The sequence below is a fragment of the Convolutriloba macropyga genome, chromosome 1 (assembly GCF_964194025.1).
Source record: "Convolutriloba macropyga chromosome 1, txConMacr16.3, whole genome shotgun sequence".
Classification (NCBI taxonomy): domain Eukaryota; kingdom Metazoa; phylum Xenacoelomorpha; order Acoela; family Convolutidae; genus Convolutriloba; species Convolutriloba macropyga.
Window position 1 is genome coordinate 35030406 of NC_134468.1, and position 27136 is coordinate 35057541.

The following is a 27136-nucleotide window of genomic DNA, read 5'->3' on the forward strand; positions in this document are numbered from 1 at the left end:
AGAGAGTATTAATGGAAATAAGACATCAAATATACTTGTTAAAATGTATGAGCTATTTTTTGAACCTTATCACTTGTCCAAACATATTTCAGTCAATTTGTAGCTCATTCGTTTCAGTGTCCCATCCATTTCTTTCGAAATTCAAGTCAAGTGCAGGTGGACATATGTAATCTTTTGCCTCATGGTTTTTAATGGCATCCACACTGTGTTTGGTAATCTATCTGTGAAGTTTGAACTCTTGCCTTTATTTTTTATTTTGAAGTCGTATTTTGGTGTCACTTATTACAGGTGCTGTAAATCTACTAATGACCAGACCCTTTGTCTTCCTATTAAGTTTCACGTGAATCTAACCGGCAATTTCCGGTTAACAATTGATGGTTGTAATTGATTTTGAAGTTAATTGGTTTCAAAAACTTCAATGTATTTTCGAATATCGACCTTCTTATTCTGTTCCTTGTCAACATGTAACGTAGTCTCATTGGGAACAGGCCGCATCACCTTGGCAGTGGAGTAAAAGTTAATTTTTAGGTTAGATTTTTTGAAATACTATTTTGACTTTGTTGATAAGAGTTTAGTAAAATTAGATATTGAGTTTTATTTTGTTGTTTTTCTTGTATTTTGATCTAAATAATGGTAGGTCTCCTATGTGGCGTTGCTTAATTGTTTTTAGTGGTTTGAGTTTATAATAATTATCTTACAAATACTACAACTGTTTTCGAACGGCAAGCTAATTTTTGAGATTTTCTACCTCATTCGAAAGACAATTAAGTAAAATTGTGGATGAAAGCGGTTGGAACATAATGTATGGACCCACATTACGGAGCCACCTTGTTCATTGTTTTTTTTGGTCACTACAATGGCCTTCGAAACATCAACTTTTTTAAAAAAAAAATGGGCTGTACTCTGTATCAAATAACTTATTAAAAAATTGAATAAAATTGAGGGTCAGGTCGAAATGAAATAAAAATTTTTTAGTTTGTGATTCTGCTAGATTAAGCTTCTGGAAAAGTTCTCTACTTGGTTCTCGATAAAACAAAAACATATAAGTCAAAAACCACGAGCCCTAGAAGAATTGACGTAACATTGTGGACTTTTAATGGTAATTCTCTTCATATCTCCAAAAAGGTCATTGATGGGCACAATATGACTAAAACAAAGATACCAGGCTCGCAGAAAGTAGTCATTCCCGATTTCTCACTTGAGTTGGAGCTATTAGATAACAGCAAATGAATGGTGTTGGTTAATATTCACTCTACACTCGACTTTCAAAAATAGAAGCACAATAAATCGTCAAAACCTTTTATTGCGAAAAAATGCGGCTGTTTTTTTGAAAAATTTTGCAGCTGCAATCGATTTAAAAAATCAAATTCATTTTAAATTTTTCAACCTTCTCCAAATGTCATAGTGCCTTTTGGCCATTTCTTGTTTCTAGGATCAAATTTTGTATGCCTTTAGAGCTAAATCAATCCAGCGAAACAAAGCGCAGGTGGCCAGAAGAAATTTGAGTCGGTTCGGATACCGGAACATTTAGCATAATGCTAGCAAAAACGGGTAGAGAAATTAGCAGCACTGTTGGAACGCCTCGGTCGAATTGATTATCCTCACTGTGATTTAGGGATTTTATTTCATTGTCTTGGTTCTGTCTAGAATGGTTTATTCCCTAAGGTGGAAAAGTCGTCCCACTAAAGTTTATGAAGTCTTTAGGTTCTTTGATAACCTGCAAAAGGAAACTTTTAAAATTATACTGGTACAACAAAGTCGTAAGATGCATGGCGTCGAGCAAACTTGTCTATCAGCCAGTCGGATTTAGGTGTTTAACATCAGTTTCCTCTTTAGTGTCTCAAATTACAGATTTCCAATTGCTAGAAGAACAGGTTCACCTCAATCTAATTTCAGCATCTCGGCCTTAAAAGTTATACAACAATGCCGCGATGCAAAAGTATTCAAGGATTTGTTAGTCAGGCAAGAAACACGATAGAGAAAAAGCCCGCATTCTGTGACTATCACTTCCACAAGCAAACTGTCAGCAGCACCATGGTCAGCCGCATCATGGTCAAACATGGCCTGGAGCACCACCTGTTCCAGCAAGAGGCCTTCATTTGCAACTAAATGAATAATGAGTAAACTCCAAAAAACGTTCAGGCCTTCAGGTTTAAGATTCTGAACAAAAATGAGAAAGAATCGTATGACATGATAGAATCTCGGATCATCTTGCAGCTTTCTTGCCTGCAAATTTTTCACTCGTCGTAGAGAAGAATAACTTGATTCCTGAAAGCAAAACCAGGCCAGATGACATTTTCATTCTATCTTGTGCAGGCGAACAACCAGCTGCTGTTGACGTTACCGTGACTTCACCGCTGCAGACAACATTTATCAATGCGGCAGAAAAGACATTGGTGGTTTTCGAAATAGCTGGGGAGCGACAACACAATGCTGCTAACACTAGCTGCTATGAACAACGTATTTCTTTGGTACCGCTCTCTGTAGAAAATTGTGGGGTCTCTCGTTTATCCTAAAACCCTCCGGAGATTGGTCCCTTTTATCTGAAAGTCACAGTTATTTTGCGGAGGGACTATCAGTAACTTGCTATTGATAATCGCCTTCATTGTCAACAGTTATAATCAGGGGTGCTGCCTCATTGACTTTGGCTCGCGTAATCTGACCAGATTTATTTACGATTGATTATGTGTGCAGCAAACGAGGGCCCTTTTAATCATCCACTGAATGTGAAGAGAATTGGAAAATTGCTGCTGAGTTAGAGCGGACTGTGGGTGAAACATCAATCCCCACGACAAGACCCAAATTTTCGATTTGACAAAGATCATTCTTTTTTTATTTTCTAAATTGTCGAAGAAATTGTCGGTTTAGCTATAATACAAAAAGGAATCTACTGTTACAAAAACGTTCTGATTTGTTTTAGAATAATCAATTCTTCCAAAATATTGACAATTTTAAATTAATTTCCTGGAGACATCTACTCGTTTATCAGGACATTGTTGAATTACATTCTTTCCTCAAAAACAGAGACAGTGGGAAAATCTCAAGACAGCTGTCAAATAACTCTATTTTTGTAACTTCAATTTCGATTAGCAATTCTTTCGTTATATGAAAAGAGTAAAAAAACGTTTGGAAATCAAATTTCTCAATTTTTTCATCTTAAATTGGACATTTATAAGCAGTGTTCTCCAAATGTCATAGTGCGTTTTGGCCATTTCTTGTTTCTAGGATCAAATTTCGTATGCCTTTAGAGCTAAATCAATCCAGCTAAACAAAGCGCAGGTGGCCAGAAGAAACTTGAGTCGGTTCGGACACCGGAACATGTAGCATAATGCTTGCAAAAACAAGTAAAGAAAATAGCAGCACTGTTGGAACGCCTCGATCGAAATGATTATCCTCAATGTGATTTAGGGATTCAATTTCATTGTCTTGGTTCTCTCTAGAATGGTTTATTCCCTAAGGTGGAAAAGTCGTCCCACTAAAGTTCATGAAGTCTTTAGGTTCTTTGATAACCTGCAAATGGAAACTTTTAAAATTATACTGGTACAACATAGTCGGAAGATGCATGGCGTCAGGCAAACTTGTCTATCAGCCAGTCGAATTTAGGTGTATAACATCAGTTTCCTCTTTAGTGTCTCAAATTACAGATGTCCAATTGCTAGATGAACAGGTTCACCTCAATCTAATTTCAGCATCTCGGCCTTAAAAGTTATACAACAATGCCGCGATGCAAAGGTATTCAAGGATTTGTTAGTCAGGCAAGAAACACGACAGAGAAAAAGCCCGCATTCTGTGACTATCACTTCCACAAGCAAACTGTCAGCAGCACCATGGTCAGCTGCATCATGGTCAAACATGGCCTGCAGCACCACCTGTTCCAGCAAGAGGCCTTCATCTGCAACTAAATGAATAAGGAGTAAACTTCAAAAAACGTCTAGGCCTTCAGTTTTAATATTCTGAACGAAAATGAGAAAGAATCGTATGACATGATAGAATCGCGGATCATCATGCAGCTTTCTTGCCTGCAAATCTTTCACTCGTCGTAGAGAAGAATAACTCGATTCCTGCTAGCAAAACCAGACCAGATGACATTTTCATTCTATCATGTGCAGGCGAACAACCAGCTGCTGTTGACGTTACCGTGACTTCACCGCTGCAGACAACATTTATCAATGCGGCAGAAAAGGCATCGGTGGTTTTCGAAATAGCTGGGGAGCGACAAAACAATGCTGCTAACACTAGCTGCTATGAACAACGTATTTCTTTGGTACCGCTCTGTAGAAAATTGTGGTCGTCTCTCGTTTATCCTAAAACCCTCCGGAGATTGATACCTTTTATCTGAAAGTCACAGTTATTTTTCGGAGGGATGCATGGCGTCAAGCAAACTTGTCTATCAGCCAGTCGGATTTAGGTGTATAACATCAGTTTCCTCTTTAGTGTCTCAAATTACAGATTTCCAATTGCTAGAAGAACAGGTTCACCTCAATCTAATTTCAGCATCTCGGCCTTAAAAGTTATACAACAATGCCGCGATGCAAAAGTATTCAAGGATTTGTTAGTCAGGCAAGAAACACGATAGAGAAAAAGCCCGCATTCTGTGACTATCACTTCCACAAGCAAACTGTCAGCAGCACCATGGTCAGCCGCATCATGGTCAAACATGGCCTGGAGCACCACCTGTTCCAGCAAGAGGCCTTCATTTGCAACTAAATGAATAATGAGTAAACTCCAAAAAACGTTCAGGCCTTCAGGTTTAAGATTCTGAACAAAAATGAGAAAGAATCGTATGACATGATAGAATCTCGGATCATCTTGCAGCTTTCTTGCCTGCAAATTTTTCACTCGTCGTAGAGAAGAATAACTTGATTCCTGAAAGCAAAACCAGGCCAGATGACATTTTCATTCTATCTTGTGCAGGCGAACAACCAGCTGCTGTTGACGTTACCGTGACTTCACCGCTGCAGACAACATTTATCAATGCGGCAGAAAAGACATTGGTGGTTTTCGAAATAGCTGGGGAGCGACAACACAATGCTGCTAACACTAGCTGCTATGAACAACGTATTTCTTTGGTACCGCTCTCTGTAGAAAATTGTGGGGTCTCTCGTTTATCCTAAAACCCTCCGGAGATTGGTCCCTTTTATCTGAAAGTCACAGTTATTTTGCGGAGGGACTATCAGTAACTTGCTATTGATAATCGCCTTCATTGTCAACAGTTATAATCAGGGGTGCTGCCTCATTGACTTTGGCTCGCGTAATCTGACCAGATTTATTTACGATTGATTATGTGTGCAGCAAACGAGGGCCCTTTTAATCATCCACTGAATGTGAAGAGAATTGGAAAATTGCTGCTGAGTTAGAGCGGACTGTGGGTGAAACATCAATCCCCACGACAAGACCCAAATTTTCGATTTGACAAAGATCATTCTTTTTTTATTTTCTAAATTGTCGAAGAAATTGTCGGTTTAGCTATAATACAAAAAGGAATCTACTGTTACAAAAACGTTCTGATTTGTTTTAGAATAATCAATTCTTCCAAAATATTGAAAATTTTAATTTAATTTCCTTGAGACATCTACTCGTTTATCAGGACATTGTTGAATTACATTGTTTCCTCAAAAACAGAAACCGTGGGAAAATCTTAAGACAGCTGTCAAATAACTCTATTTTGTGTAATTTCAATTTCGATTAGCAATTCTTTCGTTATATGAAAAGAGTAAAAAAACGTTTGGAAATCAAATTTCTCAATTTTTTCATCTTAAAATGGACATTTATAAGCAGTGTTCGATTTCACGCAGATATACTCTTTATCTTAAACTTATTTGTTTAGCTTTCTACCAGGAAGTCTTCATGCTTATGTTTTCTCTGTCATCTCATTGATTTATTATTGATTTGATAAACAAAAATTTTCAAACTGGTGCTATAGTTCATTAGATATTGAGAAAAGCTCCTAAAACAAATCATTTTGCTCTTTATCAGCAAAAAAACGTATCAATAAAGATAACTTCGGAAGTAGGATCTTAAAATCAAGCATAAGCTAAGATTAACAGAAATCTATTCGCCTAAATTTAATTCATCTATCGATTTGTGTCGTAAAGAATGAATTTATAATACAAGAAAACTCTAGCAGAGAAGCCGCTACCCTTACTGTCTTTTTTATTATCTCAGAAAATGCAATCTAGCGAAAAAAGCATTCTAGTCGCTATTGTGTTTCTGACTAATTTTACTCAATCGAAAAAAGGCTTTGAGGGAAAACTCTCTAGGTGAAAAAAACGTCAGTCAACGCTTCCATTCAGCATGCAACTGAGTATTATGCTGCAAAAAAAAGTTTCATAAGGTCAATAAAGTACGAAATTTTCGTTCTAAAATCAACTAAGAGGCTCGCTACTGTGCGATGTGACATAATGTTCCAAATACCGCTCACTCAGGATCCTCTCTCAATTGTGCCTCAATATAAGTAGTGGTAGACTGCCACTAAAGAAGGAGTTCAAATTTCATTAAACCTTTGATAGATATTTAAAAAAGGGCTCGAGCCAGTGAAATGAAATAACTGCATTTCACTAGACGGACACTTGAACAACTCAAATGACTGACGAAATCAACTCTTACTGCAACTTCTCAAGTAGGAAAAAAATTATCAAGTGAACAATTAATTTTTACCGAAGACAGAAAATGAGAGCCAAAAAGCAACATCTATCCCTTTTCTAAACTATATCTCAAACCAAAATGTCTTTTTAAAAACTAATAGCCTCTACTTGATTTCGAAATTCGTAATTTAGATTTGTAACTAAACGCAGACGTAAAAAAAGAGACCTCCACACGCACTTATAAACTTAAATTGTGAACGCAAAATCAGATTAAAATCAAATAGAGGTTAACCCGAGCTATATAAAATCGAGTTAATTCACCATTAAAGTCAGCAATGTTTGCCCCCCGGATTTCTTAAAAAGATTGACCTGGTTGTCAATTTATATAAACGTTGTCAGTTCATATCAACAAAATAATGAAGATTTAAAAAACAGAAAAGATGCTGAATACAATTCGATTCGTTGAAACAATTTGTTGCTAATCTAAAACAACCCCACACTACAGTCCCAAAACTAAATTTTTTCCAAACTCAATTATCATTTTTGAAACAAATCTATAGACCAATCGTTGTCAATTGACCAAAGATGTTTCAATTATGCCTCTTCGGAAGACTTGTTATTTTTCACCAGAAATCAAAATAATGAATGAGCCCAATTGAAAAAACCAAACTTAACCAAATAAACAAAAGTGGCAAACCAAATACAAAAAAATCAATCAGTTCTACGCAATTTTTACAAATAAAAATGGCGTAAGTTTTAACCACCAATTGAAAGCAAAATCCAGAAACCACTAATCGTCATTGTTGTCTTATAATTATTGACTTGTTAAAAAAATTGAAGGTCAAGACAGAAAACGTCAAGACAGAAAACTTTACTTATCATTTTTGAAAAAACATTGTGAGGTAAAAAAAACTCCAGCTGTTCATCAACTTCTTTTTGCCAATATTGCAATCAATGAGAATCGGCATTACTTCGACTGTACAAAACTGACAGAAAGAAAATCTGAAGCCAAAACTCAAAAAAACGCAGTACCACAAACTCAAAGGAAGACACTATTTAAGCTTATTGGACCTCCTTAGAATATTAACCAGACCGCTCAGTAATGACCTTACTTAAATTACATTATCAGACCAAAAAATGTACAAAACTTACACGTTTTTGACGAGTGGCCAAAAGTCAAACAAAAAGATTCATTTTCTATACTTAGTTAATTTTTCGTAATTTAAACTCTGATATTTTCTTTCAAAACGACAGACGTGTATAGAGAAGTATTAAAATCAACTTTCCCTTAATCAAGAAGCCGAATGCTAGAGCAGGTCGAACGACAGAGATTAAAACAACTCCAATGCCATTTAACACTATATAAAAATTTTTTACAGTAAAAAAAATATTACCAAAGAACAAAACATGATATCCAGAAATCAACATCTGTTCAGTTTTCAAACTTGAGTTCAAACTGTACTCACTTAATGACCTCCTGTACTCACTTGTAAATCCAAATAGAGAACGCAAATTCAAAAAAGGGTCACACAAGTCAAGAATGAGCTATGCCGGGTTTGCTCTTGCAGCATACGTTGGCTTTAAAAATATCAAATAATGTAAAACCACAGGCAAAAATTTAAAAAAGTATCTTAAAATCCGATTTCTGAAAAAAATTTATGTTAAAATATGAAAACAAGATACAACCTCACATAAAATTATGAAAACTGAAATTACTACGAACAACCTCACGTAAAAGAAAGTCGACAAAACAAAATTGAGAGTCAAATTTACAAAAGCTGTTAAAATTGTTCAAACAAATTATAAAACCACTTGCTGTCAGATGGACACAGGCAGGAGCTTTAAATATAGCTCTTTAGATAAACAATTGATCTTGTAAACAATCAATTTTATTGATAAGTGCAATTGTAAGAAACTCGGGTATTATAACAATGTTAAGTGGCGCACAATCACTTTCGTGTTAGCTCTTACTAGCTTTCAATTGAAAACAAAGTTTAACTTCAAATTTGATTGTTCATCAATTTCTAAAGTCTTAGGGCAGCACAAAGACTGTAAAAACTGCGAGAACTCAAAATTCATTCGAACTTTTTGAAAATATTAATTTTCCAGTCATATGAACTATTAGCTATGATCTCAAGCAATTGTTAAATTTCATTTACTTCAATACTGAAAACAATAAGATCTTTCCATACTGACTGAAAAGAAAAAAGACAAAATGAGAACATAAAAAGTCAACTCAAAGGTTTACTAAAATAAATAGTTTTGACGTAAACAATATCATAAACTAAAACATCAACGAGAAATCTCATTATTGGGACTAAGTTGCATTACAATATGAGAGCAAAAAATAGACAATATGAAAAATTATTAAAAACATTTTTTTCAAACAAATAGTCTCGAAGTAATCGGAATAAAGTATAAACTCCGAACAGAAGTTCACCAGAAATCAGAACAGGTGTGAGATGAAACTTTTTCTATTCCTGTTCGCCTATTTTGAGTTACAGAACGTTGATGAAGCAGAACTAAGCACTTTTGCGGTCTAGTGACGTCAAAACGGTACTCACCCGATACTTTCAGATGGCAAAATGACTCCAAAATTCCAGCCATTACTACAAACAGCTCATTTGTCCTGTCAATGAAAGGCTTTATGAGGTCATAGCAGAGCTGAAATTCATGGCATACCCTCTCACAAAATGTCACCAGTTCACTCAATGCGCCCGCTTTATCGCAATCTCCTTGATTCTCACGACGGAGGTGTTTGATCTTTTGATCCAAGCGGCGACCTTGTTTGATGTACCTGGACAGGGAGCTAGCATTGAAAAGAGACGATTCCAAGTCACTCGATTGTCTGTCCATGTTGTTCCTGTCTACTAGGTAGTTTGTCAAGTGTTCCGCAGTGAACAAGGGCGTATCGGGTTCTCGAGAACTTATTAGACTTCCTCTACCGTCAGTGTGTTGTGCACCAGGAAGGTCACTTAGGGGTGGCAGTCCTGGAAGCATTAGTCGACCCGGTTTTACAGGTTTTGATTTCTCCTTTTCAGCCATTATGATGCAACCAACAAATAATTTCTTTGCAATCAAAATTTTCTTGATGCAAATGTGTAATGTTACCTATTTTTTTTTGTTTTTATCAAATAAGTACTCAACTCAACAAAAGTACACTTTAAATGCAGCTAATAAAATTTGATGACTTAATCATTGCATGTAATCAATGATGAGTAGTATCTTTACAAGCTTCTAGCCAAGTATTAGCGAACCGTCCACACAATATAATTACTGTTCAAAAATTACTTTGACATTACTGTTCAAAAATGATTACTTGTCTCTGAGATAGTCCCGCACAGCAGAGTTTGGTGGTAGAAATATCTAACAAATCAAAAAATGCTTCGAATCAATCAACGAAAAATAGCATATTTAGCTCAATTTCATCATCATAGCTCTATCAAGATAAAGTTACGCGGAGTTTATACATGGTCATACCACGCCACCATTTATATCCAGGTACTTGCGGTTATTGCACGTTACTTTAAGCACTTTAATTTCTATAGCACTTTATTTATTGAACATTGAAATTAGTTAACCATTAAGTTAAACAAAACTTCATGTACAAACTTTTATTCTCTGAATCAAAGAAGAATACGTGCAAACATAACTGGCTATCGTCCGAAGAATTGCTCTCGAACAACAGTCGAGGGCTTGCTTATTTAGTTATAGCTAGATCAAGCTGAGGATCAGCCGCAGTGCGTTGGAAAGAGGGAGGGGTAGAATAAGCGAGTTGGGCAGGGGCCGGGCAGATAGAGGGGGCTCCCAAACCCACATTAACTCAAAATCATTGTAAAAGTTCTGCTTAATTAGAACCTTCGTTGAACCATACTTTTAGAGTCCTCTAATAGTCCTCTAATAAAGTGTCTGAGACTTCTCAGCCACTTTATGCTCTAGGGCATCACCAGTTTATCCCGCTTTCATACAGACAGAAAGTCAACTCAAACCACTCAAGCGAGAGAAATCAAAAGGCCAAGCAACATTTTCGCGTGAAAAACTTAACGCTTAGAATAATTGCTTCAAACTTGCATTACGATGCAGAGGTATACCCAAATCGTCGCGGGCAGATATGCCCGATGTGCGTATCTCGTGTTCGTTTTTAAGATGTTAATACATTGAAAGTGGTACAATATTGCGCAAAATAGCTACTTTAACAGAAACCGGCAAAATGGAAGGGAATATCGTATCCCGTGTTTGCAAAAGTGTCCTAATTTTAGCCGCGAAAAACAAGTACAAACTTGATAACCTATTTTTTCGTGCGAGTTGTATCACGCATCCGCTCAATTTACGTATCGATTTTTCGCACGCAATGTAGCTCGATTTCGCATATAATCCGCAATTAAGCCTAATTTAATGCGCTTTGAGCATAAAAGTGAATATTAAAGCTTTATTACTACTTTTTGTTAAAAGGAACCAATAATTGAGCTGACGTGTTTATTACCAGTTTGTGAATAAAAATGAGAAATTATCTAAATGCTGATTATACTGAGAAGTATGTACTTGCTAAGTTGAAGATTTTGCAACGCAGAGAAAGTAGCGTATCGAATCTTGTACCTTGATTCAAAAAGAGTTAAAGCTGCTTTCAATACGGAAGACACCATTTTCGGTTTTGAGATTTGACCAGTGAAAATAGATTCGGCCACTCCCACATTGACAAACAAATCCTTTTTCGGCCAATGAAAATAGATTTGATCAGTGAAAAAAGATTCATTTAACGGAACGCGAAAGACATGATTGAATTATTCTCACTTTTGAAGCGACCCTTTACAGGTTTGTAGGTGCAAGTGGTTGAGTAGGTGGGAGAGGGAGACGATTAAACACAAGGGCCATATAAAACAAGATACCCTTGCGGAACCCTCTTACATTACTGCCAAAATTTGCCTCAAATTTGATCTTTAAGAAAGTAATGGCGAAACGACAATTTCGTTTTTGGGTCTATTTACAAGTTTACAGGCCAATTTATTTTTTTTTCTGAAAAATCCCTCTAATTTGTTCTCTCTCTCTCTCTCTCTTCTAAAATTATTTTCCTCCATTTTTACTATTAGTTTAGACACACTGCATCCGTGTCAAGTGAAAATTCCTCCGTTGAAGTTGGATTTTGTCGAATTTTATTTTTTTCCGAAAAATCCCTCCATTTTGTTCTCTCTCTCTCTCTCTCTCTCTCTTCCTCTAAACTTATTTTTCCCTGAAGAGTTTGCTGAGCAATATTTACTATCAGTTAAGACATTGCATCCGTGTGAAAAGTGAAAAATTCCTCCGTTGAAGTTGGAGTTTGTCGAATTTTGTTTTTCCGAAAATTCCCTCCATTTTGTTCGCGCTCTCTCTCTCTCTCTTCCTCTAAAATCATTTTCGTCTGGAAAGTTTACTGAGCTATATTTACTATTAGTTTAGACACACTGCATCCGTGTGAAAAGTGAAAAATTCCTCCGTTGAAGTTGGAGTGTCGAATTTTATTTTTTTCCGAAAAATCCTTCCATTTTGTTCTCTCTCTCTCTCTCTCTCTCTCTCTCTCTCTTCCTCTAAAATCATTTTCCTCTGAAGAGGTTGCTGAGCTAGATTTACTATTAGTTAAGACACACTGCATCCGTGTGAAAAGTGAAAAATTCCTCCGTTGAAGTTGGAGTTTATTGGAACTTTGTTTTTTTTTCCGAAAAACCCCTTCACATTGTTCGCGCTCTCTTTCTTCCTCCCTCCCTCCCTCCCTCCCTCCCTATCTCTCTCCCTCCCTATCTCTCTCTCTCTCTCTCTCTCTCTCTCTCCTCTCCATAAAAAATCACACATAATAAATTCATAAATACACAATCTATGGCAGTTTATAACATTAAGACATTAAGCAATATTGGTAGTTTTTTGATACAGAATTAATGATTACAGAATTGTCATTCCCTGTCAATAGAGTCATTGAAGTTGGATTGGATTTGTGTGACCATTTGATGTTATGCTTGGCGAACAAGTGACCAGATGACCAGAGGCTGAAACAGTCCGGGGAATTACTTTGTCTTTTAAAGTTGTTATTTAAATCAATTTAAAGCTTTAAAAGATTCAATAAAATCTTCAATGTTTATTACAAAGTATTAAACCACTGTTGCATGCTCAAAATGCGCGAAATTAATTAGGCTCAATAGCGGATTAGAGATACTTTCAATGCGAATAATGGCTAACTAAATTGAGCGGAAACGTACTACAAGATTTGCTACCTACTTTTCGCACCGAATGCTCTTTTATTTCGTAAAATTGGCGGAACCCCTTTTGCGAAAAGTAAGATACAAAGGATGTCATCTAATTTCGTTCATTGTATGTGACTAATTTTCTAGCCAATTTTACTAAGGCGGAAACTTTGGGGTATACCTCTGCATCGTAATGTGTTCGAGAACTCAATCATTTTCTAGCAAAAACAGAACATAGCCAGCAGATTGCCGGAATAGCTGCGAAAGAATAGACATGCGTGCTATATAATAGAGATAGAAACAGATACAGATCTAAATTTACAAAAATCGTCGCCGCTCGAAAAACTAAGTAAAAAACATTCAGCGATAAATTGATAAAGCTTGCTAAAACTTGTTCCGCAGAAGTCTCTCATTAAGGACCTTTACAGCACATATGAATCCCTCTGACCTTAAACAAATTCAAATTAAACTTAATTTTAAAGTGCAAAAGTCATTTTATTGATTGAGGTAAGTCACGCAGATCAAAATCTAATCACGCAAATAACCCAAGAACTTTTGCTAAAGCGAGTGAGAAATGACGTCACGCGCGCATATGCCGTTAGTGAGAGGAAAAATTCATTCAGAAAAATTGACTTTTTCAGCTTTGTGTGAACAAATGATAAACGAAAAAAAGAGCGTCAGACGACGAAACAAAAAAAAACATAGCAGGACAAGTCCTGACGAACAATTCAAAGAATTTTTCATTGACTAAACAAAATACTAGACCTAGAACGGACTATGAGTGAATTGGGAAAACCATTTAGAAAAAATCCGATCCGAAAAACTGAAAAAAAAATAAAGACCAAAATGAAATTGACGCATGTGAACAAAAAACCACTAGCGAGATAGCGAATTTTTGTTCAAACACCGTTTTCTCACTCTACTTTAAAATTAGCGCGAAAAAATTTGACGCCGCAAAACCACTCGCTTTTTTGCTCCATTTCCTGTTTCGGCGTGACCAAAATCACCACTCAAATTTGACTTCAAAAATGATGAAAATGTGTGAACAGATCTTAAAAAAAGACAGCGCCCCAATACAATTCAAATTCTTTGAATTGTAAAAATTCTTTGAATTGTAAAAAAACCAAGAGCACCGCAATATAGCTCCACTCAGCTTACAGCTTCGCAGCTATAAAAGTCGTGCTTGGGTAAATTTGTTCAGCAATCTTGGTAAGCCGAGAATATTTCTGGTCTCACGCATGGTCCAGCAACAATATGATTCTTTGTCATTGAAAGACCAATTGAACTCAATATTGTAGAAACATAGCTGGCAGATTGCCATAAAATAGCCGCAATAGATTCGTAGATCGGCAGTCTAAAAAAACAGTAAAAAAGAACAAAAAAATTCGTCTTTTCATTGAAGGCTGATATGTTATATTTTGATTAAAAATCTGTATAAGTTTTTGCTGCCTCTAATAGCTGCTCTCAAATAACCTTCATTTAGAGTGACACACACCCATTTGACCTTATCTCTAAAAATGTCAATTTCAAAGTCAGGAAGTCATTTTTGAGAGTGAGGTAAGTCAAGTGTGACCAAAAACTTAATCACGCGCATGAACAAAAAAACTCGCTCCACTAAGAGCGAAAAATGACGTCACACATGAAATCCAGTTGAAATTGCATGAACGAATGAACAAAAAGTGGCTGTGACGTCATATGGTCGTAACAAAAATCATGACGACGAAATAAAAAAAACATTGCAGGACAAGTCCTGACGTACAATTCAAAGAATTTTCATTGACTAAACAGAAAAACTAGACCTAGAATGGACTATGAGTGAATTGAGAAAACCATTTTAAAAAAAAATTGGAACAAAAAAATAAACAGAAAATCAATGTCAAAATGCCGCATGTGAACAAAAACACCACTAGCGAGAAATGAAAATTTAATTCAAACAAAAAAAACTAGGCCTAGAATGAGCTGTGAATGGATTGCGAAAACCATTTAGAAAAAAATCCGATCCAAAAAACCGAAAAAACAGTAAAAATCAGAGTGAAATTGCCACATGTGAACAAAAACCACTACCGAGAAACCGAATTTTTGTTCAACACCATTTTCGCACTCTACTTTAAAATTAGAGCGAAAAAAATTCACGCCGCAAAACCACTCGCTTTTTCGCTCCATTTCCTGTTTTGGCGTGACCAAAATCACTACTCCAATTTGACTTCAAAAATCATGAAAATGTGTGAACAGATCTTAAAAAAAAGACAGCGCCCCAATACAATTCAAATTCTTTGAATTGTAAAAAAACCAAGAGAAGGCCAATAATAGCCCCAGCTATCGCTGTGCGGCTATTAATAAACAACGTTTACTGAAATCAACAGTTTCTCGGCAGATCTCTTTCCTAAAACAATTAAAACAGAAAAACCTTGTATGATAAGTAAATTATCATCATTTTGAATCTTTATTAGCATCAATTTCATTCATAACATATTGCATAATGCGCCTTTATAATCGTTTCACGACCGCAGACACTCACTTCAGCAATGAGAGTCTGCCGTCTTTCTCAGTCGAGACAGAATAACCCTGCTAAGGCAATACATGGAAAACAAAAAAGCGGCCAAGCATTACTACCAATTATCAATGTTCGCAACCTACAAATAACCAAATATTCCTTACAAACGCACCTTTGGTTTCCATGATCAGCATAGCAACAAATATGGCAATAAACAATCAAGTTTTTTTTCGCCACAGTTCACTTAACTCAATTATCATTGAACTGCATTTCTCATCTGATCATTTCCATGTTGCTAGCTTGCAGGGGGTGCCTGAAACGAAGATAACACAGTCAATACGTTATCAATTAATCAATCTAAGAATCTAAAAAGGCAATACCGACTAACTTCCGATCAATTGCATACAAACTCCAGGGCATGTCTCTTTTAAACTAGATTGACAAGTAATCAATAAAGCACATTAATACACTAAGGCAACAAAGAGCTGCTTATAGTATGACTTGTGCTCAGTAAGCATGATTTATTCGAAAGGGTTTAAAAAAGCGTGAACTTTTAAAATAGTTTTAAAATAGGTTTCGTCTCGCATTCTCTGTTTAAATTGATAAATGGCTAAACGGATTTATTCTTTTACTGTTTTAATGAGCTACGAAATGTTAGGTTTTCATCGACTGCAAAATAAGATCCCGACTGAAAAACAAGATCCAGTGAACAGCATGTTCACAAAACAAGCAAATGTTCATAAAAATTAAATTTCATCAAGTGAGATCAGAAGTCATTTTTTTTTGCGTGATGTAAGTCACGCAATTGACCTAAAAGCAAAACAAATGACGTCACGCACACAAATTTTAACTGCTAAGCAGTAGAATTCACTGAAATTGAAAAAGTCAATGGTGGCAAGATTCATCGATGGAGACGACGAATTAAAGAAAAACAATGTCCCCAATAATAGCCGCTATCGCTTCGCGGCCATTAATAAACATAGCCGACTAAGATCGGGCAAATTCCTCTCAAACGACAGGTGCTAGATTGGCTTTTATAGTAGCCAATTGGGGCTTGGGATGCTAACAGTGTGTGTGTGTGTGTGTGTGTGTGTGTGTGTGTGTGTGTGTGTGTGTGTGTGTGTGGTGAGCGGAGTTGCGAGTCCAGCGTGAGGGGTCAAGCGAAAGGGCTAGGGCTGAGAGGGCTGGACGGGGTGACTGGGGGGGCTGACTGAGTGGCCAAAATTTTAAGCCTAAGATTAAGAACCGCTCTTCATACCCAGAAACTGTCTCCTCAAAACAGTTACGGTGAACCGCATACTTAGTAAGGTGTAGGGCTGTAAACAGAGGTAAATATTTTAAAACAGTGGTAAATGTTCGAAAAGAAAAGAAAATACTTGCTTCAGGAAAGAAAAACTTGTGTAATACCAATACTTCTCTTCGAATCGCAAAAACCTATAGAATAACAAAACTTCTCATCGAGTCATAAAAATATAATCGGAGGACTAATATAATTGCGACAAACATCTTTTGAGAGCAATTAATCATTTCACTCGAAAAAACAGTTTTAGTCAGTATACTACACCATCCCCGAGTAAGGTGTAATTTTTTTTCAAAAGTCTGATCTAAGTGAATCCAATCAGAATCAATTTGATTAAGCAACTATTTATGTGTTTCCTCTATTTGTAAAAACAAGCACTCTTAACTAACTAAGCGCTCTGACTTAAACCAATTTAAAAAACAAAATCTTTATAGCTGATATCAAAAAACTTTGAGAAGTCTAACAGCTGTGGTGGCGTAATTATTAAGGTCAATTCGATTTTGAAAAAATTCAATGCAAAATATCAATGTATCTGTCATTGCAGTCTCAGCCTTATTAAACCAATTTGATTCTTTGAAATTCCATACATGTGGAAATATTCAGAGCATTGTTCGCTAAGTATGTGTTCGAACACTGGTTGGGCATCAACTTCTTAGTAAAAAGGTTAACTATCGCATTCTTAAGATGTAGGAGGCATTACTGTAGGAAGTTATTAAGAAAAACAATTAGATTGAGATGCTACAACTGAGAATCTTTAAGAGCTCAAGGTACCTCAGTAGTTCCGATTGGTTAGTGTTTGTGGAAATATTTTTTCGTAAGAAAACATTTGCTTTGTCATAAGCCATAAAATTTGAAAAATTTATTTGAGCGACTCTTTTCAACTCATTTTCATGCCTAAAAATTACGAAATGTCAATTTGTGGTTAAAAAATCAGCCATCTTTCTATTTCGTTTCCTTGCAAAACAGACCCAGACAAAATAGTCCTAAATTGTAAAAATAGCCCACATAAAAAGTCACAAAAAAACAGACAAAACTCACAAAAAAGAGTCCCAAAATTTAAAGATAGTGACTCAACGCAATAAATATCAAAATTTCAGCTCACCATTAAGATAAATCAACTCAAATTATCAGAGTATAAAAAGAGCACGGAAAACAAATTCTTAAACAAGATGAAAAAACTTTCAATTTCGTATACAAGCATAAGAAAGTTCCTCACGATGTTTGGCGTCATTTCATTGATGCAAAAAATTGTCATGGAATTCATTCAGACAACGAAAATCAGAACTGCATTTTTGAAAGCTATGCATATAGTAGGCACCGTCAACTTACCGAAGGAGCATTTTCTTGATGCTGCTGTATTTTAAAACGCAAACGCAATTCATAGCCATTTATCTGAAACAGCGGATACTGGAACGCGAAAACTCCGCTCGGCGTTTAATAACGGAGCAGCAATGGTTGTTGAGACTCCACGCCAAACTAATTTTCTGCAGCTCAGAAGACATCACTAGAGACACAGCGGGCAATATTACAGCCTACAAAAGAACGCATAGACCAGTAAACGGAACGCTGCAACAAAGTCGTCCATAAATGAGCGAGGCCTCGTAAATGAAAGGATTCGAGATTCCAGAGTTCTTACAAAGGGCACATAATGGCTAGAAAATTATGTATCAGGAGGGTCCCCAAGATCACACAAATTGTTTTTTTGCAACCTTGCTAGCCGTTGATTTGCTTGAGCATTCAGACGATTGGTTCAGCGATGGATCATTCTCATTAGTTCTAAACTTCTATCACTTCTACACAATTCACGCCTCGGCATAAAGGTGCCTCCCCCTCGCTTATGCTCTTCTTCCTGTTGAAAAGAGAAGTACAAAAACAACTCAGTTCGCTTCCGGAAGCTGTAAAACAACGAGTAACAACGATTTCTGAAATTGCAGCTCGAAACGCGTTATTTCAGTTGAATGAAAACATTCAAACTCAATTTTCCTTCTTCCACCTTGGTCAAGAAGTGTGAAGACATGTGCAGTCTACAGGCAAAGCGTCCGAAATTAAAAATAACTGGTAGTTCCGAGAATATAAAAGAATGATGCTTTGCATCAACAAACAAATCACTCATACTTCGCAGAAATTTCTTTTAAAGTAAACGCATCAAAATATGATTGATGTCCTCAGAGGATGCATCTATAAGAAACATAGCTGGAAGATAATCAGAAAATAGCTGCAACAGCTTTGTAGATTATGCAGTCTCAAAAACATGGTAAAGAAACAAACCAAAAAAGAATTTTTTTAAAAAAGTGTTGAGATGTTGTATTTTAAGAATGTTTAACTTGCGACTGAATCTATTATCTGCACTTGAATAGCTCTCAGTTCAAGTGCACTCGTTTGCCCTAATTTGCTCCTTGAATTAAAGTAGAAAAATCCATTTCAGAGTGAGGTAGTCAAATTCGAGATTGATGTAAGTCACGTTTGACCATGAATTCAATCACGCGAATGACTAAAAACTCTCTACCAAGATTGAAAAATGACGTCACGCACGCAATTCAGATGAAGTTGCATGAACGAATGAACTAAAAGCAGATTTGAAGTGGCGATTATGAGGTCATATGGTCGTAGCAAAAATCCTGTTGACGAAATAAAAAACCAAGAGAAGTTCAATATTAGACTCAGCTATCGCTATGCGGCTACTAAAAAAAATTTAGACACGTTGATATTGTTATTCTGATCCAATAATTTCTGTACTTCAATACTTTCATTTTCTGTCAAAAACTTTTGAGTTAAAAAAAAGCTAGAAGCGAGAAGATTATTGCAAAATATTGGTCATAAACTACATTTGCGATTTCCCTGCTCTCAGAATAACCCGTGCAATAACTCCTCAGAATAACTCCTTATTTTAACGTTTTTCCTATCGCTCCAATTTAATTAGCCCTCATATTCTTTTATTGCGAAAGTTTTGTTGTCCCCCTCGGGCTCGAACCAGCGACTTCCAAACGTGCCTCAGGAGCGCTAACCATTTTGTTACTGTGATTTTGGTTTTCCGACTTCAAATCATTCTTCTAAGATTAAAGCTGCCCTTCGCTTTTCATCATTTAAAAAGCGCTTTCACCGTGAATGTTTTGTCTGTGACTATTTTGTGCGAGAATGCTTAGCCTGGGACCATTTTGCCATTTAGTACTATTTTGTTTGAGACTGTTTTGTCTGTTCACCTTCTAAGTCATTGGGCATGATCATTGAAACTGCTTTCCTATGTTTTCATGAAGCGGTTTCAATGGAAATAGGCATCTGAGCATTTTTTCTATTTGAATTTTGGAACACGTTTTGGTGGTACGTCACGCCAAAATAATGTAGTTAGTCAAAAACGTGAAACTAGGCAGCAAGAAGATTTTCAATTAGAACAAGTTGGACAACTCAAGCACAATGACATGATTTTCCGATCAATCATCTTGTGAAAACTTTTGATATATCTAGCTTGCAAATTATTGAATCTTGATTGACCAAAAATAAAACTTACATGTAAGGTTGCAGGACTTGATGTCGTTGACAGAGGGCTTCTATTCTGACTAATGCCGTATTTGAAAAGCTCGTAAACAAACCATGACAACCCAGTAGCTGGCATCTGGAACAACACTCTCGCCCTGATTCCACTAAAAAATCCCCATCCACCTTTCAAAGAGTAAATTTTTGATACTGCCTCTTTGAAACCGGACACAGTTGCTGTACCGGTATACTGATTACACGTAACACAAGCTTCTTGCGTGTTCAAAACTGTTTTGCAATTATCCAAAGGAGTTGTAACGGCTGCGGCAATTGCACCAGCTAGACCACCCGACACACAATGTGTCCAAGGATTCCAGTCTCTGTTTGGATTCAACTGTTCCTGTAAGTACTCGTAAAAAGTGAAATGAGTCATCTGGAAAGGCGCATTCATGAAGAAGGATGTACCAAAGCTGCGATAAAAAGCACGTATGCCCTCTTGCGAGTAGACTGTTCGTATACAATCTGACATTCCCGAATATGGACTGCATGACATTTGAAGTCGATGCTTCACAACTGAAACAAAAAGTATGGATGAATGCGTTCTTGCCAGTTCAATTAGCCCTCAATCCATTTAGCGGACAAAGTAAAACAACAATAGATGAACAACTTGAGAATTTCAATTAATTATAATTGCCCTCTCGCTGTGTTTTATTTGTCCCTTGAACTCTGAGCAACAATTTCATAAACAATATAAACATAGCTGGCACATTGTCAGCAAATAGTCGCGACAGATTCATTGCCATGCAGTCTCAAAATGATAACGAAACAAAGACCGATGAGAGAAGTCTCAGTTTTATCTTACTAATTGCTGAGATGTCATTTCCATTTAGACGAAATTATATAATTTAAATGTTGTTTCTAATAGCTGCCCAAAAATAAGCTTCAATTAGACTGACATATACTCTGCTGACCTCACCTCCTCAAATTAAAGTGAGCGAGTCATTTTGAAAGTGAGACACGTTTTTTGAGAGTGAGCCAAGTCACAAGCGACCAAAAATTCAATCAATTAAATGAAAAAAAAACCTGCTCCAATAAGCTTGAAAAATGACCTCCCAAATGCAATTCAGCCGAATTTACATAAAAGAAACATAGCTGGCAGGTTGCCAGAACATAGCCGCAATAGCTTTGTAGATCTGCAGCCTAAAAAAACAGTAACATAGCTGCCAGATTGCCAGAAAATAGCCGCAATAGATTCGCAGATCGGCAGTCTAAAAAAACAGTAAAAAAGACAGACCAAAAAAATTCGTCTTTTCATTGAAGGCTGATCTGTTATATTTTGATTAAAAATCTGTAAAAGTTATTGCTGCCTGCTGATCTCAAATAACCTTCATTTAGAGTGACACACACCCATTTGACCTTATCTCTTTGAATTAAAGTAAATAACAGTCAATTTCAAATTGAGGAAGTCATTTTTGAGAGTGAGGTAAGTCAAGTGTGACCAAAAATTTAATCACGCGCATGAACAAAAAAAAATCGCTCCACTAAGAGCAAAAAATGACGTCACATATGCAATTCAGTTGAAATTGCATGAACGAATGAACAAAAAGTGGCTGTGACGTCATATGGTCGTAACAAAAATCATGACGACGAAATAAAAAAAACATAGCAGGACAAGTCCTGACGTACAATTCAAAGAATTTTCATTGACTAAAAAAATAAAAAAAACTAGACCTAAAACGGACTATGATTGGATTGGAAAAACCATTAAGAAAAAAATCCAATCCAAGAAATCGAAAAAACAGTAAAAATCAAAGTGAAATTGCCGCATGTGAACAAAAAAGCACTAGCCAGAAAGCGAATTTTAGTTCAAACAACGTTTTCTCACTCTACTCTAAATTTACAGCAAAAAAATGTCACGCCGCAAAACCACTCGCTTTTTCGCTCCATTTCCTGGTTCGGCGTGACCAAAATCACGTACTCCAATTTGACTTCAAAAATCATGAAAATGTTTGAACAGATCTTAAAAAAAAGACAGCGCCCCAATACAATTCAAATTCTTTGAATAGTAAAAAAACCAAGAGATGGCCAAAAATAGCCCCAGCTATCGCTGTGCGGCTATTAAAAATATCACTTGGAAAAGTTGAAACACCTTCAAATAGCGCAAAACTCATTAATGCCGCGGTCATTAATGCCGCGGTAATAGCCTTTTAGACAACACATAAAACGCGGAGAGAGCAAAAAATTTCACTAATCTTCACTAATATCACCTCGGGGCAAACTCTTTCGCTTTGACTCCGTTAGTAGAGGCTATTTATTAAAATTTCTGGAAAAACAAATTTTTACGTAACAAGCATTTTCCTTGATTTAGACAAATTTTTTGACAAGGCCCTAAAGAAAAATGAGAAACAAGTTGATCAAGATTTTTATACCGTTACCTAACAAATGTGCTACAGAATTTCCCATGATGAATATAAATGCACAAAAAAACTGACCATTGCATATAAATAGGAGTAGTTAACATAGCCGGCAAATTGCGGCAAAATATCCGTTGACCACAATGCCCATTGGAATTGAAAAAATTAGAAAAATAGCTAGTGAAGCTTAAACTTAAACAGCTTAAACTTTTCTAAGTATCAAAAGGTGTTCTAATTTGATCAGCAGTTCCATTAGATTCTATAAATATGCCCTAAAAAATTTTGATAACTCGATGCACTGTTTCTATTAATTTCGCTTTTTGACTTTCAACGTACTCCCGTAAATGCGTTTAATGAATTCCATTCAGTTGAAAAAGAGGTAAGTCAAAAATCAAACGTGAAACTGTTGACTTATATAAAACAAAAAAACCATAGCCGGTAGAATTCCAGAAACAACTCGAAGGGTCTTGCAAGAAAATCTCGAAATAAGAAAAAGAGCCGCCCTTCTACATATGTCGGAAACATTAAAGAGAAAAATGCCTGAACTATAGAGTTTGGAAAAAAGCAAACGCACATGTTGAGGGTGTGGGTTGTTAGTGGGGGGGGGGTAGCGGAGGGGAGTAGGTATGTAGGGGGAGTGTAGATAGATGGGGAAGGATAGATAGGTGTAGGTGTGTGTAGCGGGGTTGGGGGTAGGTAGGTGGCGGCGGGGGAAAGGGGGGTAGCTAGGTGAGGAGGAGGGTAGGTAGGTGGCGGGAGTAGGTAATGGAGGGGGTTAGTTAGGTAGGAGGTGGCCGGAGTATTTAGAGGGGGGAGGGTTTTGATAGATGGGGTGTAGGTAGGTGGAAGCTTCTGTATTGGGATAGAAAACTGTAAATTGAGTAAAATTTCTCCACATGACCTTCCGACGTCGAACATTACCAGCAGTGCCTAGTCACTATGTATTATTAACTGAGCTACTGTTAAAGTTCATTGTTCGAAAACAGAAGTCAAAATTCGAAAACAAAAGCCGATGATCGAAAAAACACAAGTGAAAAAAAAAACAAGTCGTGATCAAACTTGTTTCAGCTAAAAACCATAGCCGGTAAAATACCGAAAACGACCCGAAGATTCGTTCAATGTAATTAGAAAACCGAGCTCTAACTAAAATAAGAGTTATCAAAAGAAATAACGGATGAATGAACAGCCTAATGAAACTGTAGACATGGTTTTAAAAAATGAGAATAGCTTTTAGTTTAGGGATCTGGGTAGGCGGGAGAGGTGTAGGGATAGGTGGAAGCCGGGTAGTTTCGAGACGGTGGTAAGTGGGCGGGATGTTAGGTCGTAATCCTCAGTACTCGAAAAATCCTTTGAGTCGTAAAAAAACTGTAGAATCCCAATACTCCTCTTGGATAAAGGTAAAGAGAATTGAAAAAAAAACGCCTAAATAATAGCAATTTAGAGGTTGAGGGCAGCTAAAAATAATCAAAATTTTGTAAGGGGTCGAAAAATTTCCAAATAAAAATTTGACCAGTAGTTGATGATATCAACGAACTACAATTATTTGTTTTCCACATGGATTTTTTGATATTTAAATTTATGAAAAACCCTTGGTTCTGGGACACTATTTCTTCGTTCGAGAGCAATCAATAAACTGACTTACGTCGTACGAATTGCTCCCGAACAACTGGCGAGCCAAACAATTTTGGAGGCACAGGCTAGAGGAATTTTATGGCGCAAAAACTTCAGACTAGGGAGGGGGTTTAATCAGCAACCTCTTGGATAGGCTTTCAGGACATTAACCACTACCTACACGCGCTATGTACGATCAGCTTTCACAATCGTTTTCATATTAGCGATAGACTTAATTTCTGAACGCGTGCAACTCAGAACACACAAAAATTCAAAAGTCAAGCCTAAAACAATCACTCGGGAGGTGAAATCAAAAGAATGCTCTAGAAGAAAACGGTCAAGCGAAAATTGTTTAAAAAATGGCACACACACGCTTAGAGTAGCTGCTTCAAACTTTGTTCGAGAGCAATTAAAAACATGAAAATGTCTCTTCTGCAATCCATTGTTTTTCAAGGGCTCCTTTAATCGCACAAATTTATATCTCTCCGCAAAAAAAATCTACAGTCCTGACAAAAATATGCTTGACAAAAAAGTCCGGCTGGTATAAAGTTTCTGGCCCCTGTTTCATTGAGGGTTGGAACAACAGCATTTCATCACGCATTTATTTACTTATTCGATTTAGGCAAAATTTCCCATACTAAATATGAATGATATAATATAAAAAATGGCCGCCTTTCGATGTTCATCTTTTGCTTTGGCAGATTGTAATTTGTTCGAAAAATTAGCGTTTCTTCTAATTAGTCGGCTAAATACCAATGCGCTGCACTGATTTCAATGGCCATGCAATAAAATATTATGAAGTTAACACTTACCTTCAACTGGATTCATGAAAGCATCATGTACAAAAGTAGCACAAGCACCGGCGGAAGCTAAAACAGGCAACAATATTAATCTCCGATATACCAAAAGCTATCATATCATCAAGTCAATAATTTTGCAGCCCTGTCGAAGAAACACGGGGGTGTAGAAAAAATTTTCAAATTTACGGGTGTCTTAACGCTCTCAGTGTCTTAACGCCTTCTGCTTTATCATTTTGCTTTGCGAAGAGGCAATTGAGCGTTCAGTACGTTTGATTGATTCGGATGCTACATTTATGGCGACTGACGCTAATTTACGTTGAGAATGAGACAGTACGAGAAAAACTGACGACAGAGTGTCGAAAGTTTTCTAATTTGGTCGGCAGTTTCATTAGATTCGACAACAATGGTGCCGACCAAATGAAACTGCGGACCAAATTAGAAAATTGGAGGACAATAGGATTGTTACTTATATTATCCGCAAGATATTCTGTCAAACTTAACGCACCAAGTTTTTTAAACATTAAAGCCTTTGCGCCCGGGGTTATTGGTTCATTCCGCTTAATTGAGTTCGCTTTTTGACCTCGATCGCATTCACGTAATATTGCTGAAGGAAGTCTAGGATCTTTTCTATCCCCCCCCCTATACATCCCATAGCATATTGCTTGCATTTCATACTCTTACATAAAAAATTATGCGCAAACGGCACTTACAATTTTACGATACAGCGAAGTTTTGAAGTTAACACATTTAAAGTGACTCAACTTTGCTTATAATATAGGCTGACAGAGAATAATACGTATTTTCCCTATTTTCGCGCCTAATTTTCATATGATTGGCTTTAGGGTACTATTTTTTTGACAACCAGAAACAAAAATCCGTTGTCTACCGATATCTGCAATTAATTGTGACTAAACTGGAGGATCTCTCAGGACGAAAAAGTACATATTTGGGGTGGGGTGCAAACAGACTGCTTAAATAGGACTGTGGGAACAGAAGAACAAAGTCTAAATTCCATTCCATTGAAACAGTGAGCGAGGTATTTGAGAAGTCAAATGTGAATGACTTCTGTATATCAAAAATCCCAATCGAATGGTAATGAATATTACCACACGGTTGTTATCGCCACCGAGAAGTTATCAAACTCCGAGGCGAAGCCGAGGTGTTATGATAACTTCGAGGGCGATAACAACCGTGTGATAATTTTTTTTAATCAACACCTGCTGCGATCATTTCAAAATTGAACAAAGTTTCATTGGTTTCTCATTTTTATTTTTGTGGACAATTACACTTTCAAAGGTAAGTGATATTTCTTTGGATCTGTTATTCGTCCTCATGCACCCCACTCCCCCCTCCCCTCGCCCACACACACACACACACACACACACCCACACCCACACACACACACACACACACACACACACACACACGCGCACACACACACGCACAAACACACACAGAGAGGCACACACGCACGCTCACGCAAGTACACACGTAAACATGCACCCAAGTACACACACACGCACGCACGCACACACACACACACACAAACACACTTACACACACAGACACACGCGCACGTTCACGCAAGAACACACGTAAACACGCACACATGAACCCAAGTACACACGCACACACACACACGCACGCACATACACACACTTACACACACACATAAACACACACACCTACCCACACAGAGACACACGCGCACGTTCAAGCATGAACACACGTACACACACAGAGACACACACGCACGATCACGCACTTAAACACGCACGTAAACACGCACGCACGCACGCACACACACACACACGCAAGCACGCACACACATACAGACACACACAAACGCACCCAAACACACACACACACGCACAAACACAGACACACTTACACAACACAGGTAACACACCACACACTCACCAGCACACCACACAAACACACCCACTTACACAATTACACGCACACACACACACACCACGCACACACCACACACAACACATACACCACACACCGCACATACGCCACCCACGCCGCACACACAACACGCACCACATAAACCACACACGTTTTCCAGACTACAAGATTATCAAACTGTTTCCCTCATTAGACTACTTAGTAACAGTGGCGAGAAAAGAGTGTGAGAAACTCGTAGTCTAATGTTGAAGTGTTTTTCCAGTGTGGATCGGGCATTAAAATTTATTACACTGGCAGTTATTGCAACAGGTGTCGATTAAAACGAATTAAAACACTCAC

The 27136-nt window shown here is 37.1% G+C and overlaps 2 protein-coding genes across 3 annotated transcripts in view; both read right to left on the reverse strand.

Moving 5' to 3' along the window:
* LOC142348432 (uncharacterized) overlaps positions 1-9778 on the reverse strand; it is a 43004-nt gene extending 33226 nt beyond the window's left edge. For both annotated transcript variants that reach the window (XM_075399799.1, XM_075399793.1), the window contains exon 1: positions 9149-9778. In XM_075399799.1, coding sequence (XP_075255914.1) covers positions 9149-9629 — 481 coding nt within the window. In that variant the 5' untranslated portion in view covers positions 9630-9778. The remainder of the gene's footprint in view (positions 1-9148) is intronic.
* A 5421-nt stretch (positions 9779-15199) lies between these two features.
* The window catches only part of LOC142338216 (mitoferrin-1-like), a 44963-nt gene continuing 33026 nt past the window's right edge, over positions 15200-27136 (reverse strand). The window contains exons 3-5 of the mRNA XM_075387875.1: positions 24896-24952; positions 20093-20631; positions 15200-15600 (exon numbers count right to left, since the gene is read on the reverse strand). Of these exons, the coding sequence (XP_075243990.1) occupies positions 15583-15600; positions 20093-20631; positions 24896-24952 (614 nt within the window). The 3' untranslated portion in view covers positions 15200-15582. The remainder of the gene's footprint in view (positions 15601-20092; positions 20632-24895; positions 24953-27136) is intronic.